This window comes from Solanum stenotomum, chromosome 8 (assembly GCF_019186545.1).
Source record: "Solanum stenotomum isolate F172 chromosome 8, ASM1918654v1, whole genome shotgun sequence".
Classification (NCBI taxonomy): domain Eukaryota; kingdom Viridiplantae; phylum Streptophyta; class Magnoliopsida; order Solanales; family Solanaceae; genus Solanum; species Solanum stenotomum.
Window position 1 is genome coordinate 1,377,625 of NC_064289.1, and position 17,339 is coordinate 1,394,963.

A 17,339-nucleotide genomic window follows, 5' to 3' on the forward strand; every position below is an offset into this window, starting at 1 on the left:
GTCACATCGTCCTCTGGTTGTTATGAATAGAGCCGTCAATATGGGCTAGGCCTGTTGGGTCGGCCTGGCCTAACTCGGGATTTAATAGGGCTGGGCTAAAAATTTTGGAGCCCATTTAAAAAAAAGGCTTTTTAGCCCGGCCTGAATAAGCCTGCTGATTTGTGGGGCTTGAGAAATATAGGTAGGGCCGGCCCGTGGGCTAATACAAATTAATTAAAAAATATAATATAATATTAAAATTTAAAATTAAAGAGATCCAAACTCAAAATCTATTTAAAGCTTTTTAGGAAATCACTAAGTATAGAAGTTGCATCCACCATGAAAATGTCCAAACACTTGTTGCTACTCGAAACTGGTTACATGGTTTTTCTCAAACTGGTAATATATTTTTGTGTACATTTAAATATTATAGTTTTCAATTTAGTTATTTTTTAATATTTAACTAATTGAAACCACATATAAATTGCATATGAAAATGAAGATGTTAAGACAACATTCCCACAAGTTGATTCAGATATGCCTGATGAAGATGATCATGAAGTGTTAGATACGCTATAGGTTTCATGAAGTGTTAGATACGCCATAAGTTTCATGATATTTTAAGGAGTTTATTTTTTACATTTTTATGGTTGGAATATTGTCATATTTTTTGTGTTTTATTGTGATCATTGCAAAACAGTTAGGTTAATATTTTTATTTAGATATTTATACTTTTACTTGAAAAAAAACATAATAAATATTATAAAGATAATTTTATTTGTGGATTTGATTAACAAGTAGTAACATTAACACCATGTAATATTGTTTTGTCGATATTTATGATAATATTTTTAAATTATAATTTATAATATAATTCAATAATTATAAAAAAATATATAACTTTTAATAAAGTGGGCTGGCCCGGCAAGCCTGTAGCCCACGTACTTGTGGGTTGGGCCGACCATTTTCTGGCCCACACCAAAAATGGGCTAGCCTGGCCTGGCCCGTAAAATGTCAAAGCCTGTATGGGTTAGCCCGGATGGGGTGGGCTAGCCCATATTGACAACTCTAGTTATGAATTACACAAAAATAGTTGTATAATGGATATTATTGTTATAACATTGTCTTTAATCAATTTTTCTTTCTGCTCTGAAATTCCTGTTATTTACGTACTACAAATGAACAAAAATAATGATTCAAAATATTTTCAAATCTTTTGAAAAAATTGTAAGGTGAACCAATAATGATTGTGGTTGGACTCCTCTATTAATCATAAATCTCGATTATTAATATTATGATGGTCAGGCATAGTCGAAACTCTTTCATAAACAGTGGCTTGAAACTGATTTCCCGTAATCACCCATTATAATTGAAGCTGAGATGATTCATACTATCTTGGTTAGGTCAAATATATGTAATAATAATATCTTCATATAAATAATAATCTAACCAATTTGACAACACTGTAACATATATGACATAACTACGTATATATGAAGCTGAGTATCAATGAACTTTAGAATATTTTGTTTAGTGGAATTGTTACAAAGAAAATGAAAAAAAAAAATAGTTTGATATGGTATGTACAGTCACCCTTTTTACCAGACTTTGAATAAATTTATATTCTAACAGCAAAATGAGCTTTTTGCTTTAAAAAAGAAAAAAAAAAGATAGTAGGTGGGAGCTTTTTACTATATGAAAATATATAGCATCAATAATTGCAATTTAATTAGACACAAAATATATAAATATAGTTTTTTTATTTGTGATATTAAAGATATTATGAGATTTTTTAAAAGATATTAAGATTAAAATAAAATGGTAAAAAATAAATTATTATTAAATATAAAATGTGTTTATTATTATTTTGAAATGCGCCAATAAATAATAATAGTATCACGTAAAATGAAACAAAGTGAGTGATATAATAAATAAAGAATGAATTGAACCAAAAATAATATGAACGGAATTACCATTTTTGTTATAGGTTATATATGTATAATTTATTCAATAATCTGTTTTTTTCTAAAATTAAAACTTATAAACTTAAAATTCTAGCTCAGACTTAGAATAGATAGGAAGCTATAGAATAACAAATGCCATAAAAGTTTCAACAAAAACAATGATTAAATAACAGAGTATTTTCCGTTAGAAAAGTCATACCAGCATAAGCATGTGAGTTCATTTATAGTATTATCTTTTTTCTTGGTAAGATAATTCAATTATAATATACCAATTTGGTACTATTAAATAACAACCATATAATAACTAATTTACTGTATTTTAAAAACCTTATATTCTGTCAGTTTCTCCCAATCTTGCCTTAAAAGCAAAAAATTGATGGACTACTTTTTAGATACAGTATAATTATTTTCTCAAAATATAAAAACCCATCAAAAAATTCAGAATCTTGATATACCAAATTAAACATGGCAAGAAAAATCTTTATTTTACATTGTAATATACTGTTAATTACTAGTTTCTTGACATTTTTGTTTTTGGTAACAGAAGGGGCACCTCAGAGTGCATTGGTAACTCAAATCCCTGGCTTCAATGGCACTTTTCACTCAAAACATTATGCTGGGTTTGTGTTCTTTTTGTGTTTTTTGATAAAAAGATCTCAACTTTATCTTGATTTTTGTACTTTTCTGAATGTTTCTTGAAAATGGGTTTTCAGGTATGTTAACATAGATGAAAGTCATGGAAAGAATTTGTATTACTATTTTGTTGAATCTGAAAGAAATCCATCAAAGGATCCAGTTGTTCTTTGGCTTAATGGTGGACCTGGCTGTTCAAGCTTTGATGGCTTTGTCTATGAGCATGGTAACAACTCTTCTGTCGGAAAATTACATTATATGTACTAGGTTGTACTTTTTTTTATAGTAGATGTAGATCTCCTTTTGTTTTTATAGTTGTACAAGGGACTAATAGCACGTTTGGTTTATCTTTAGGGTAAAGAGTCTTTACATTATCAGTGTATTTTCACATGTTGTAGTTGATAACCTCTCTTATTCTTCATGTTAGTAGTCTCGCTTTTTATGGAAGCAACCACTAATGCTTGCATTAGAGTACAAATCCTGCTAAAGTGGGATGCTTCGGGCACCGGATTGCCCTTTTTTATTATCATTTGATAGTTATTAACTCATACTTGTAGTTATCTTTTAAGTGATGTGCTAGTGTGAAAATGCTTTTTTTTGACACATTCAATGTATAAAGGTTGAAAACTTTTTAATAGGTCAACCAAAACTGTGTTTTTGACAGTCTCTTTCTTCCTTGACAGATTTGAAAATTCTTTTAACCAGCTCAAGTAAAAGATGTTAGTTGGAAATGTAGTCCATAGAGATGCAGTTGCTATTCTTATTCATCATAAACAAAGGATTTCTTTTACATATCTTTTTGTTGTTTTTTTATAGTAAGAAAGGGTATTTCTTTACATTGCAGGACCTTTTAATTTTGAGTTGGGAAAGCCAAGTACTAGCCTGCCTTCTCTGCATAACAATCCATACAGTTGGTCAAAGGTTATTATTTGTGTTAACTCTACTTTTATCATATGCTTACATTTCATTAGCCACTCATTATGATTTGATTCTTCCAGGTTTCCAGTGTAATATATCTGGATTCTCCTGTTGGTGTTGGATTATCTTACTCGAAAAATAAATCTGACTACGTGACAGGAGACTTAAAGACTGCATCTGATACTCATTCGTTTCTCCTCAAGGTAATATTACATAAACTTGGGTTGATAGTTAAATTTACTAGTTTTATGCTAACTATGTCCTAACTCATTTGTTGTTCTACTAAATGATGCACTTTCTAGTGGTTTGAGATCTACCCGGAGTTCCTCACGAACCCATTTTACATATCTGGAGAGTCTTATGCAGGAATATATGTGCCAACTTTGTCTTACGAAGTAGTAAAAGGTAATGTGGATCTTAAATAAACATGTATTGGTTGATGTGGTGGGCTAAACAAACTAACTTTCTTCTGCTTATGTCTTTTAGGTATTGATGCTGGAGTAACGCCCGCTATCAACTTTAAGGTATATATTATTTCAAGATTTTCACATGTTAACTAGTTGTCTGGGATGTAAACTCTTAAGTCTTAACGTTCTATTGCACACAGGGTTACATGGTGGGAAATGGCGTGACAGATGAGATAATAGACGCTAATGCTCTTGTTCCATTTCAACATGGTATGGGCCTCATTTCAGATGACTTATACGAGGTAATTACTTCTTCTTGTTTGATTTTTTAGTGCTTGAATCATTCGACTTCTGAACTGTTTTAGATTTCTGGAAGGCATAGCTGGCAAAAGATGATGTTTGAAGCCTCTAATGCTTTTAATTAGGACATGTTCCAAATTATTGTAGCATAACACATTGGAGCCTTACTAGCTTCTGGTATATATGAGAAGGTTTGTCAAACATAGATGAAATTGCCAGAAGATAGTGATCAGTTTTAATCCGCCAAAAAAGATGTTACAAAACAAATGTCAAGCTATGTGTATACATCTACCACTCCAATATATCAGCAAAAGCATAATCATTGCCTCGTTGTCTTTTAGCAACTGGTCTCTGATTATTCTTTTTCATGCTCAGGAAGCTACTGTTGCATGCCATGGAAATTTCTACGAACCAGCGGGTAGTAATTGTTCAGACAAGCTTAATAGAATTGATCAGGTAAGGTGTTATTCTGTCATACTTGACACATTTCATCGAGACAGCAATTCGTTGCACTGCTTTATTGACCCAAATTTACCTTTCCGCCTATTGCAGGTAGTTAATGATCTAAACATCTATGACATTCTAGAACCGTGCTACCACAGCAAAGAACCTAGTGTAATTACCACTGGTAACTCAAGATTGCCCATGAGCTTTCGTAAACTAGGTGAGACAGAAAGGCCTCTTCCTGTCAGAAAAAGAATGTTTGGCCGTGCATGGCCTTTTAAAGCTCCAGTAAGAGCGGGACATGTCCCAACTTGGCCGGAAATTCTCAATGGTTTAGATGTCCCTTGTACTGTAAGTCACTATTGATTTTGTGTTTCCTTTTGTTTGTTCTCTAATAATGGCTCTCCATTGAATTCCCAACTTAACTAATTTTATATCAAAACATGTCAATTACTCTAGCTATGCATCCTGTTTATCTTTTAAGCATTCTTATGCACTTATTCTATTGTCCAACTGTTGTAAATTTTAACTTCTTTCAAGCTTATTTTGTTCCCTCTTTGAGGAATTCATTTCTTGCTTTTGAAGCTTCTCAAGGACTTTCTTATTTTGGAACCCTCACTTATCCTTTCATGACCTCTTTAATGGAGTGGATTTCCTTACCTCTGACTCTTTTAGCATCATGGCGGTTTAATCTTCAACAGACACATAATCTGAAATGAAATATGCAGGATGATCGTGTTGCTACTGCGTGGCTAAACAATGAAGATGTTCGTAAAGCAATTCATGCTGAACAAGTAAGATACAATTTTCTCGTCTTGTACTAGCTTTAAAGATGATGATTTACCTTTACTGCAAAAACCAAAACAAAAAAATAAAGTTGGTGATTTATAGTTCAATCCTATGATCCAACAGACAACGGTGATAGGTCCCTGGGAGCTATGCACAGCCAAAATAGGTCTAAGTCATGATTCTGGAAGCATGATTCCGTATCACAAAAACCTCACAGCTCGGGGATATCAGGCACTCATATACAGGTTCAATAGATTACTAAGTCTCTAACTGCTCTCTATGCATTTTTTTTCTTTCTTTTGAATTACTCATGTAATATTATGTAAAACACCTACAGAGAAAAAACTGGTTGTCCTGTGCATTTCATGTATATTCTGTTGTCTAAATGCCTAAAGCACATACTTATTGGGATTATAAAACTACTTGGTTTCTCGAATACGATAGCCCCCCATGTTAAGTACACACTACTCATGAAATAAAAACAATGGTTGAAGTTTTGCAACTATCTCTTACCAGATAGCAGGTCGATATTACATACTGTGGAGATGTGAAAACAAAGATACAACTGATACAAATCTGACCTCATCTATGGTTTCTCATGCTCCAATTTAAATGCGCTGTGTAAATGTTTTGACTTGTCAATGATTAGCATGGTACACTAGTCCTCAAAAAAGAGACGAGTGTCTACATATGCGCTACTAGTAGATCTGTAGCAGTTACTCCTATGTCCCATCTTATATGACACTCTTTCCATTTTGGTGAACTTTGAATGTTGATTCGATGTTTTCCCTATGAAACTAACTTTTTATGTAAAAAGGTTTTTTCCGTAAGATTTCCAACAATTTAAACCATTACTATAACATGTTCTTCCACTATTCTCATGTAATAGGCTGCCTAAGGTAAATGTTGATAGTGAGCATGTACCTGATCACACACAAATTATCCGAGATCTTTTTTTATGCTATAACCAGAACAATTATGTTCATCTTTTTGTTTCTTGCAGTGGGGATCACGATATGTGTGTACCATTCACTGGTTCAGAAAAATGGACAAGATCACTTGGATATCCAATCGTGGACAAATGGAGGCCTTGGTATGTGAATGAACAAGTTGCAGGGTATGTTCGCGATTTCACCTTCTAAACCTTCTTCATGTTTAACTTCTCTAATGTGTTGCAATTCTGTAAAATCCATTTTAAATGCTTAAGTATTTTCTGCAGTTACATACAAGGTTATGACAACAACCTCATTTTTATAACTATTAAGGTATCTTCATATCAAGAAAAAGTTTCATTTTTCTATTTTTTTTCCTCTTTGATTCTATCAATTGATTTCCGATATCTTCAGGGAGCTGGACACACCGTGCCAGAGTACAAACCACGAGAGGCAATGGCGTTCTATTCCCGGTGGCTAGAGGGCAAGAACATATGATGATATGAAGAATGAAGACTGAACTAGTAGACATTAAGTCCAATTATTTCTGAGATTTTTTCTTTTTCCTTATGAGTAGAAAACAAGGGAGAAGAATATTGAATTTTTACCATGTATTTGAATATATATATATATAAATTTATCCAATAAGAAATGATAATTTCTCTGTTTATCCAATTTATCTTCTGACTGTTAAAGCATGTTCATATCAATTTCTACGTGTTAAAGAAATCTACTAAATATGTATGAATTTTAAATTTGAAATCCGGTAACTCAAATGATCAATAGATTCGGTTGTATTTCACGTTCGTAAACTTCAAATCATAAATTTGACAAAAACTATTAAGTTTATATATTCAATGGACTATTTTACCCCTGTCTTAAATATAAGAGACTTTTTTTTTGTAATTTTATCAGTCAAACATTACAAAGATCTAAGATCATAAGTTGATAAAATACCAACCCATCAGATATTAAAGAACATTAAACCATATAAGTATTAGATAATAACCAATTTCCTCTATAATTTGACTTTTAACTGTATATTAAGAACTAGCGTAAATTAATCTTGACTTAAAAGCAAAAATTGATTGAGTAGTTATTATAATGATGTTTCACTTCATTTTCTGAAACTATAAAAACCCCATCAAAGAATTCTTTTCTCTTAAGAATCTTGATACACCAAACATGGCAATAAAAATCAATTTTTTACAGTGTTATATAGTTTTAACATTCTTGGTATTTTTGTTTTTGTTAACAGAAGGAGCACCTCAGAGTGCACTGGTAACTCAACTCCCTGGCTTCACTGGCAAATTTCAGTCAAAACATTATGCTGGGTTTGTATTTTTTATTTTTTTGTGTTTTTTTGATAAAAAGATATAAACTTTATCTTTATTTTTGTACTTTTTTTTTTGAATATATCTTGAAAATGGGTTTTCAGGTATGTTAATATAGATGAAAGTCATGGCAAGAATATGTATTACTACTTTGTTGAATCTGAAAAAAACCCATCCAAGGATCCAGTTGTTCTTTGGCTTAATGGTGGACCTGGCTGTTCAAGCTTTGATGGCTTTGTCTATGAGCATGGTAAAACTCTAATTCTACTTACGTGTTGGGCTGAATTTGGGCGGATTAATGTTAACAGTTCATGTAACAGCTCATTCTTCTGTTCTATACATTGCAGGACCTTTCAATTTTGAGTTGGGAAAGACAAATGGTAGCTTGCCTATTCTGCATAACAATCCATACAGTTGGTCTAAGGTTATTATTTGTGTTAATTGTACTTTTAGCATATACTTACATTTCATTAGCCACTCATTATGATTTGATTCTTCCAGGTTTCCAATATAATATATCTGGACTCTCCTGTTGGTGTTGGATTATCTTACTCGAAAAATAAATCCGACTATGAGACAGGAGATTTAAAGACTGCATCAGATACCCATTTGTTTCTCCTCAAGGTAAAACTATATAAATTTACTAGTTTTACGCTAGCTATGTCCTGACTCATTTGTTGTTCTGCTAAATGATGCTTTTGATAGTGGTTTGAGATCTACCCGGAGTTCCTCATGAATCCATTTTACATAACTGGAGAGTCTTATGCTGGAATATATGTGCCAACTCTGGCTTCTGAAGTAGCAAAAGGTAATCTGGATCATAAATGAACATGTATTGGTTGGTGCTAGGCAGGAGATAAACAAACTAACCTTCTGCTACTTATGTTTTTAGGTATTGATGCTGGAGTAAAGCCTGCAATCAACTTCAAGGTATATACGTTTCAAGATTTTCACGCGTTAACTAGTTGTCTGGGGTGTAAACTGATCTTTATGTTCTATTGCACAGGGTTACATGGTGGGAAATGGTGTGACAGATGAGAAAATAGACGGTAATGCTCTTGTTCCATTTCAACATGGTATGGGCCTCATTTCAGATAAATTATTCGAGGTATTTGACTTCTGAACTTTTTTAGAATTCAAAAATCCACAAAAAAAGATGTTACTAAATAAGCTATGTTTATACATTTACCACTCCAATGTAATAGCAACTGGTCCCTGATTATTCCTTTTCATTCTCAGGAAGTCACTGTCGCGTGCCATGGAAATTTCTATGAACCAGGGAGTCAGAATTGTAAAGACAAGCTTAATGAAATTGATCAGGTTAGGTGTTATTCTGTGATACTTGATTCATTTTGTGGCGACATGAACAATAAGCAATTCATTGTTCTGGTTTATTGGTCCAAATGCACCTTTTTCGCCTATTGCAGGAAGTTAATGATCTAAACGTGTATGACGTTCTAGAACCGTGTTACCACAACACCAAACCTAGTGTAATCACCAATGATAACTCAAGATTGCCAATGAGCTTTCGTAAACTAGGTGAGACAGAAAGGCCTCTTCCTATCAGAAAGAGAATGTTTGGCCGTGCTTGGCCTTTTAAAGCTCCAGTAAGAGACGGACTTGTCCCAACTTGGCCGGAGCTTCTCAATGAGTTAACCGTCCCTTGCACTGTAAGTCACTCGCTCTTCATTTTTTGTTTGTTCTCTTTAACAGACACATAATCTGAAATGAAATATGCAGGACGATCGTGTTTCTAGTGTGTGGCTAAACAATGAAGATGTTCGTAAAGCAATTCATGCTGAACAAGTAAGATATAATTTTCTCATCTTGTACTAACTTTAAGATATAAGTGCAAAAACCAAAACAAAAAAATAAAGTTGGTGATTTATGGTTCAATCCTATGGTCCAACAGACAACGGTTATAGGTCCCTGGGAGCTATGCACGGACAGCATAACTTTCAGTCACGATGCTGGAAGCATGATTCCTTATCACAAAAACCTCACAGCTCGAGGATATCGAGCACTCATATACAGGTCCAATAGATTACTGAGTCTCTTATTATTCATTTTTCCATCCTCCTGTATTACTCGTGTAAAACACGAATAGACATTGACTAAGACACATATTTGTTTGTTACAGTGGGGATCACGATATGTGTGTACCACACACTGGTTCAGAAAAATGGACAAGTTCACTTGGATATCCAATCGTGGATAAATGGAGGCCTTGGTATGTGAACGAACAAGTTGCAGGGTATGTTCGCGTTTTCACCTTCTAAATCCTCTTCATGTTTTTTAACTTCTATAATGTGTTGCAATTCATTTTAAATGATGAAATCTTTTGTGCAGTTACACACAAGGTTATGCCAACAACCTCAGTTTTCTGACTATTAAGGTATGTTCATATCAAAGAAATATTTTTCATATTATATATTTTTTTTCTTTGATTTAATTGATTGATTTACGAAATCTTCAGGGATCTGGACACACCGTGCCTGAGTACAAACCACAAGAGGCGTTGGCGTTCTACGCCCGATGGCTAGAGGGCAAGAAGATATGAAAAATGAAGACTAAATTAGTAGACATTGTTAAGTCCAATTATTTCAGAGATTTTTATTTCTCCCTTAACAGGAGAAAAGAAGGGAGAATGATATTGGATTTTTACCATGTAATATTCCAGTCTGCAATAAGAAATTAAAACAGTTGATTTGTCCAATTGCATGATACCTTTTTACACTATTATGCTGCTTTGATCGTCACTTTTTTTGAGCCGAGATCCATCGAAAACAATATTTCTATCCTACAAAGGTAGAAATAAGATTTACATACATTCTACCCTCTTCAGACCCCACTTAAAGGATAACCCTGGGTATGATATTGTTGTTATCTTGTTGATTTAAGTAGGTGTGAAATAAAACCAAAAAGCTAAATGATTTTACCAATTACAAACAAAGCTTAAAATACGATCTCTGCGACCTAATTTAATTAGACACAAAAAAAGGGTTTTTTTTATATTGGTATGTCATATTCCATGAGATTTTTGTGGCCGGAGAAGTACTAAGGATCAAAATTATTAATTTGAAGTAATTATTTTGAACCTTTTCTCAAATATAAGAGACCATTTTTGTTAATTTGCGACAAATTTAAAGGATCAAAGCAAATCTCTCAAAGTTTATTTTCAATATTAGTATTTCTATCGAAATTCAAACGTATATATCGACTCGAGATATATTTAAGCCACATAGTGTACTTAATTAAGTAATGTAACTAAAATGCATAATTGAAGTACCATAAACTTGTTTTCAAATGTAAGAGACTTTCACTTAGTCATTTTCCCAGTTAAACATTACAAAATCTAAGTACACAAGTTGATAAAATATCCGTCAAACATAAGAGACCTTTTTAGGCAATTTCTCAATCAAGCATTACAAAAATCTAAATCATAAGTTCATAATTGACTTTTTACTAGAACTGTCAATGGGCTAAAAGTATATTTAATTTGTATTAAAAAAAGTATAGATTTTTAGGTTGTAACTGTTCTTTAGTTTCCAAATTTGTTATTTCAATCTTTTCGTATTTATTTATTTGTGAAAAAAGATTACTATTTTAATATTCTTTTGTTAGATTTTTATTTAGAATGATTGAAACAACGTCACTATTTGCCACATTTGTTATGCAAATCTTCTCATTTTTGGATGTTAGATTATAATTTGAAGCACCACTAATCATATGTATAATGAATGTTATAATAGTAATTATTATATATTTTTTTCATATAATTTTGTTAGACATATTAAAAATTGAGAAATTTTCAGAAATAACAAAGATAATAGATATAATAAGGATCTATATTTATAGTTTCAGTAATTGTGCTTTATAGATATGGTTCTGTTTACTGTGGAGATTGCGGTTTGTACATTTAGCTTGTCCGTTTGTATATTTCACTTGGAAATATACAAACAGGACAAGTATATACAAACGGGGATTGCATTTTGTATACTTCGCTTGCCCGTGTGTATGTTTTGCTTTCGAATATACAAACATGGTAAATATATACAAATTCTGTATTTATACATTTAGAAAATTTTCAGAATTTCGTTTGTATATTTCGCTTGCCAATATACAAACATGGTAATTTATAATGATTTTTCTTACATTGTATACAAATAGCTAGTGAAAGCATATACAAATTCTAAATTTATACCATCAGAAATTGGATTATACAAATTCTGAATTTATACAATCAGGGATCGAATTAGACAAATTCTGGATTTATACAATTAGAAAACCGAATAGCAAAATTTCGCGAAAGTGTGGCCACGGATTAAAAGTAATCGAAACTATAGCTATATTACATAATAATCTAAATGTATGTCATTTCGCATAATTTTCCCTTAAAAGAATTTAATATATTGGCAGACTTTTAAGGTTAAATTTTGATTGGAAAAAAAATCGTAAAAAAATGAAGAGGGGCTAACCCGCTCCAACCCATGGCCTTATTTAGGATTGGCTGGGGTTCGCCACTTCAAGGCCCGTCAGCCTGTCTTAACCCATCAAATTTCTTGGCCCGTAAAACTTAGACGGGATGGGGCTAGGCTGACCTTTTTTGACAAATCTATTCTTTATTAGGAAAAAAAATAAAGGACAAATTATAGAAATACACACTTTTTGTTTCACTTATTTCCATTATCTCTTATTACTTTTAAAAATCTCCAAAATTCCTTATTTCTTTAATGTATCCGAGATGCATATTAATGTATCCAAGCCAGTATTTAATGTATTCGAGCTACATATTATGTATCCGAGCTAGTTTTTAATGTATCAGAGCCAATATTTAATGTATCTGAGCTACATATTATGTATCCGAGCTACATATTAATGTATCCAAGACAAATTTTAATGTATCCAAGCTACATATTAATGTATCCGAGCTTCAATTATTGTATCCGGTTTTTTTAATTTTTAAGAGATTAATGTAATTAGAAACTTATTAGGGATAGATTGTAATTTCATATTAAAACTATGAGATTTATGTAATTACCCAAAAATAAATAAATGACATATTTATATTTGGAAAACTAAAATAGATTACATTAATCTTGGTCAAAAGCAAAAATTGATGGAAAAGTTATTATAATGATATCACATTTCATTTTCTCAAACTATAAAACCCCATCATTTGTGTTGTTTTAGGGAAAATATAAAAGAATTCTGAATTTTGATACACCAAAAATGGCAAGAATAAACATTCTTTTACAGTATAATATAGTCTTAACATTCTTGGCATTTTTGTTTTTGGTAACAGAAGGGGCACCTCCGAGTGCACTGGTAACTCAACTCCCTGGATTCAATGGCACTTTTAACTCAAAACATTATGCTGGGTGTGTATTTTTTTGTGTTTTTTTTTTGATAAAAAGATGTAAACTTTATCTTGATTTTTCTTCCTTGTTTTGAATATTTTTTGAAATGGATTTTCAGGTATGTTGATATAGATGAAAGTCATGGAAAGAATTTGTATTACTATTTTGTTGAATCTGAAAGAAATCCATCAAAGGATCCAGTTGTTCTTTGGCTTAATGGTGGACCTGGCTGTTCAAGCTTTGATGGCTTTGTCTATGAGCATGGTAACAACTCTACTTCTACTTACGTGTTGGGCTGAATTTGGGCGGATTAAAATATTTTGACTAGATTTTTTATAGATTATCAGGGATAGATATTAGTCTAAACTTTGATGGATTGAAACGGATTGAACTAATAAATGAACGGGGTAGTTATCAACCTAAACTTGAACGGGTTGGGCAGATTAAAATTTCGTAGGCTGATTTTGACACGTGTATACTCCACCCTCTCCAGATTCCGACTTGTGAAATTTATGTTGTTCTTGTTCTTGTTGTTTGTTGTTGTATACAAGGAGCCGGCTTTTGGGTAAAGCCTAGCTTTTGGCTCCCACTTTTTATCAACAAATGTGTATATTTTTCTTACATTAAAATATTTTTTCAAAATAAAATATTTTTTTTACAATAAAAGGAAAGAAATTTTGTTAGAGAACGAATTGATCTAGAAAAAGGGACCCAAAATCTGTTAACGCGTTTATACAACTTATGGAATGGATCTCACAAGTAGTATCACTATTTTTCTCTCATCAAAATTAGTATGATATATTATCTGTAGATAATTTCTATTAATAAGAATTTACTTATAAAAAGATATGCATATTGATGTTGTCATAGATCAATTAAGGTCTAATTTATATATTTTTTAAAATAAAGAATTGAACCAACATAATAGTCTTAAACTTGAATAGTCATTCTGATGGTTAAGACTCATGATAATACTCTAATCGAAATATTCAATCAGATAAAGGACTTGATTCTTTTACAAATGTCTATATTTTATAAAGAATAATGTTAACAATTGATGTAACAGTTGATTCTTGTGTTGTATACATTGCAGGACCTTTTAATTTTGAGGCGGGAAAGACAAATGATAGCCTGCCTATTCTGCATAACAATCCATACAGTTGGTCAAAGGTTATTATTTGTGTTAATTCTACTTTTATCATATGCTTACATTTCATTAGTCACTCATTATGCATGATTTGATTCTTCCAGGTTTCCAATATAATATATCTGGATGCTCCTGTTGGTGTTGGATTATCTTACTCGAACGATAAAGCTGACTATTACACAGGGGACTTAAAGACTGCATCTGATACCCATTCGTTTCTCCTCAAGGTAACATTGCACAAAATTTACTAGTTTTATGTCCTAGCTCGTTTATGGTTTCTACTAACTGATGCTCTTGCTAGTGGTTTGAGATTTACCCGGAGTTCCTCACAAACCAATTTTACATATCTGGAGAGTCTTATGCTGGAATATACGTGCCAACTCTGGCTTCTGAAATAGCAAAAGGTAATCTGGATCATAAATGAACATGTATTGATAGGTGGTGTTCAGGGGATTAAGAAACTAACCTTCTTCTGCTTATGTTTTTTTAGGTATTGATGCTGGAGTAAAGCCCGCCATCAACTTTAAGGTCAGGGCTAATTTTATTCAATATACTTCAGACATTTACTTAATGGTTGGCTTTAGGTCACTGATTACATTGAACCGTCCATGTTTAAGGTATATACACTTCAAGATTTTAACTAGTTGTCTGGGCTGTAAACTGTTTATGTTCTATTGCATAGGGTTACATGGTGGGAAATGGCGTGACAGATGATATAATAGACGCTAATGCTCTTGTTCCATTTCAACATGGTATGGGCCTCATTTCAGATAAAATATTCGAGGTATTTGCTTCTTCTTGTTTAAATTGTTAGTGCTTGAATCATTCGACTTCTGAACTTATTTTAGAATTGTAGTCTGTCAAAAAATATGTTACGAAGAAAATGGTAATGTATGTATATACATTTACCACTTCAATATATTAGGAGCTGGTCTCTGATTATTCTTTTCATGCTCAGGAAGCAAATGCTGCATGCCAAGGAAACTTCTACAATGAAACGAGTCAGCATTGTAAAGACATGCAAGGTAAAATTAATCGGGTAAGGTGTTATTTTGTCATGTTTGATTCAAACAATCTATTGTTCTGGTTTATCGATCCACATTCACCTTTTCTGCCTATTGCAGAATGTTGACGATCTAAACACGTATGACATTCTAGAACCATGTTACCACAACACTGTACCTGATGTAACCACTGATAACTCAAGATTACCAATGAGCTTTCGTAAACTAGGTGAGACAAAAAGGCCTTTTCCTGTCAGAAAAAGAATGTTTGGCCGTGCTTGGCCTTATAATGCTCCAGTAAGAGAGGGACTTGTCCCATCTTGGCCGGAGATTTTCAAACATACAAACTACGTCCCTTGCATTGTAAGTCACTCTTGATTCATTCTTTCCTTTTGTTTATTCTCTTTAAGAGACACATAATCTGAAATGAAATATGCAGAGTGATCGTATTGCTACTGTGTGGCTAAACAATGAAGATGTTCGTAAAGCAATTCATGCTGAACCAGTAAGATACAATTTACTCATGTTGTACTAACTTTAAACATGATGATTTACCTTTACTCAAAAAAAATAATATAATTGGTGATCGATTTATGGTTATACAACAGATAACTGTGATAGGTCGCTGGCGGCTTTGCTCAAACAAACTAATCTTCACTCATGATACTGGAAGCATGATTCCATATCACAAAAACCTCACAGCTCGGGGCTACAGGGCACTCATATACAGGTTCAATAGATTACTGAGTCTCTTAACTTCTTCTATCTATGCATTTTTCCATCCTCCTGTATGTATTACTCATGTAAAACACGAATAGACATTGACTAAGACACATATTTGTTTGTTGCAGTGGGGATCACGATATGTGTGTACCATACACTGGTTCAGAAAAATGGACAAGTTCACTTGGATATGCAATCGTGGATGAATGGAGGCCTTGGTATACGAAAGAAGAAATTCAAGGGTATGTTCGCATTTTTCACCTACTAAATCATGTTCATGTTTAACTTCTCTAATGTGTTTCAATTCTGTAAAATTCATTCTAAATGCTTAAATCTTTTTTGCAGATACGTACAAGTTGCAGGGTATGTTCGCGTTTTCACCTTCTAAATCTTATTCATGTCTAATGTGTTGCAATTCTGTAAAATTCATCTTAAATTTTTTCTGCAGTTACACACAAGGTTATGCCAACAACCTCACTTTTCTGACTATTAAGGTATGTTTATATCATGAAATATTTTTTTATTTTTTTTCCCTTTTATTTAATTGATTGATTTCGGATATTTTCAGGGAGCTGGACACACCGTGCCTGAGTACAAACCACTAGAGGCATTGGAGTTCTATGAACGTTGGCTAGAGGGCAAGAAGATATGATAATATGAAGAATGAAGACTTGATTAGTAGACATTAAGTTCAATTATTTATAAAAGATAGATTTTTCTTATTTTCTACAGGAAAATTTTATAAAAGAGAGGGGATATTGGAATTTTACAATGTATTTGAAGATATATATTCCTATCAGCAATAAATGATAATTTCTCTGTTAAAGCATGTTCATATCAATTTCTCTCCAATATTCATCTCCTACACTATATACATTGTAATTTTCGAGCCAGGGGTGCCAATTAGCTTTTTTTTTTACCAAATTATTGGCGGTTGGGATGCATTTTTGTATGATTTTAGAAGTGTGATTCCGTATCACAAAAATCTCACAGCTCGGGATATCAAACAATCATATACAGGTTCATAATAGATTACTAAGTCTTTAAGGAATTACACTGGGTATGATATTATTGTTCTTGTGTTGATTAAGTAGGTCTAAACGAAAACCAAAAAGCTAAATGATTTCACAATTTTTACCAATAGCTGATTAAACATCATCAATAGTTAATATTTAATATACATTTATATTATTACATAACTATATTAAAAAAAAAAACATTAGAAATTCATTGATGTTGTATGTAAGTCACCCCTTTATTAGACTTGGAATAAATTTATAATCTAAACAGCAAATAAGCTTTTTGCTTTTATACACCATATATTTGTACTTGAGTTCTAACAGATATGTGGTGTATCTTAATTAATTGGTATGTTATGTAATAAAAAGATTAATTTAACAAGAAA

At 32.3% G+C, this 17,339-nt stretch overlaps 2 protein-coding genes across 7 annotated transcripts in view; both read left to right on the top strand.

Moving 5' to 3' along the window:
- The window catches only part of LOC125872048 (serine carboxypeptidase-like 20), a 32,671-nt gene that overhangs the window by 13,199 nt on the left and 2,133 nt on the right, over positions 1 to 17,339 (top strand). Inside the window, exons 1-14 of one of the 5 annotated variants that reach the window (XM_049552709.1) lie at positions 2,311 to 2,563; positions 2,657 to 2,802; positions 3,421 to 3,497; positions 3,575 to 3,697; positions 3,797 to 3,899; positions 3,981 to 4,018; positions 4,102 to 4,203; positions 4,577 to 4,657; positions 4,754 to 4,996; positions 5,374 to 5,439; positions 5,558 to 5,679; positions 6,438 to 6,551; positions 6,654 to 6,699; positions 10,177 to 10,268. In XM_049552709.1, coding sequence (XP_049408666.1) covers positions 2,409 to 2,563; positions 2,657 to 2,802; positions 3,421 to 3,497; positions 3,575 to 3,697; positions 3,797 to 3,899; positions 3,981 to 4,018; positions 4,102 to 4,203; positions 4,577 to 4,657; positions 4,754 to 4,996; positions 5,374 to 5,439; positions 5,558 to 5,679; positions 6,438 to 6,551; positions 6,654 to 6,699; positions 10,177 to 10,260 — 1,500 coding nt within the window. In that variant the 5' untranslated portion in view covers positions 2,311 to 2,408 and the 3' untranslated portion in view covers positions 10,261 to 10,268. Of the gene's footprint in view, positions 1 to 2,310; positions 2,564 to 2,656; positions 2,803 to 3,420; positions 3,498 to 3,574; positions 3,698 to 3,796; positions 3,900 to 3,980; positions 4,019 to 4,101; positions 4,204 to 4,576; positions 4,658 to 4,753; positions 4,997 to 5,373; positions 5,440 to 5,557; positions 5,680 to 6,437; positions 6,552 to 6,653; positions 6,700 to 6,780; positions 7,004 to 7,486; positions 7,701 to 7,804; positions 7,951 to 8,047; positions 8,125 to 8,201; positions 8,325 to 8,405; positions 8,509 to 8,592; positions 8,631 to 8,706; positions 8,809 to 8,939; positions 9,021 to 9,127; positions 9,371 to 9,440; positions 9,507 to 9,612; positions 9,735 to 9,840; positions 9,955 to 10,049; positions 10,096 to 10,176; positions 10,269 to 17,339 lie in introns of those variants that run through there. The other 4 variants (XM_049552708.1, XM_049552716.1, XM_049552713.1 and 1 more) reach the window with 4 other exon arrangements.
- Positions 12,933 to 16,586, top strand: LOC125872049 (serine carboxypeptidase-like 20). 2 transcript variants are annotated; one of them, XM_049552717.1, is made up of 15 exons: positions 12,933 to 13,081; positions 13,179 to 13,324; positions 14,154 to 14,230; positions 14,312 to 14,434; positions 14,509 to 14,611; positions 14,698 to 14,735; positions 14,890 to 14,991; positions 15,166 to 15,246; positions 15,332 to 15,574; positions 15,651 to 15,716; positions 15,820 to 15,941; positions 16,063 to 16,176; positions 16,280 to 16,297; positions 16,383 to 16,428; positions 16,503 to 16,586. In XM_049552717.1, the coding sequence occupies exons 1-15, from the start codon at positions 12,933 to 12,935 to the stop codon at positions 16,584 to 16,586; spliced, it is 1,512 nt and encodes a 503-aa protein (XP_049408674.1). The 2 variants fall into 2 exon arrangements, with proteins under 2 accessions (XP_049408674.1, XP_049408675.1); XM_049552718.1 differs by lacking the exon at positions 16,280 to 16,297.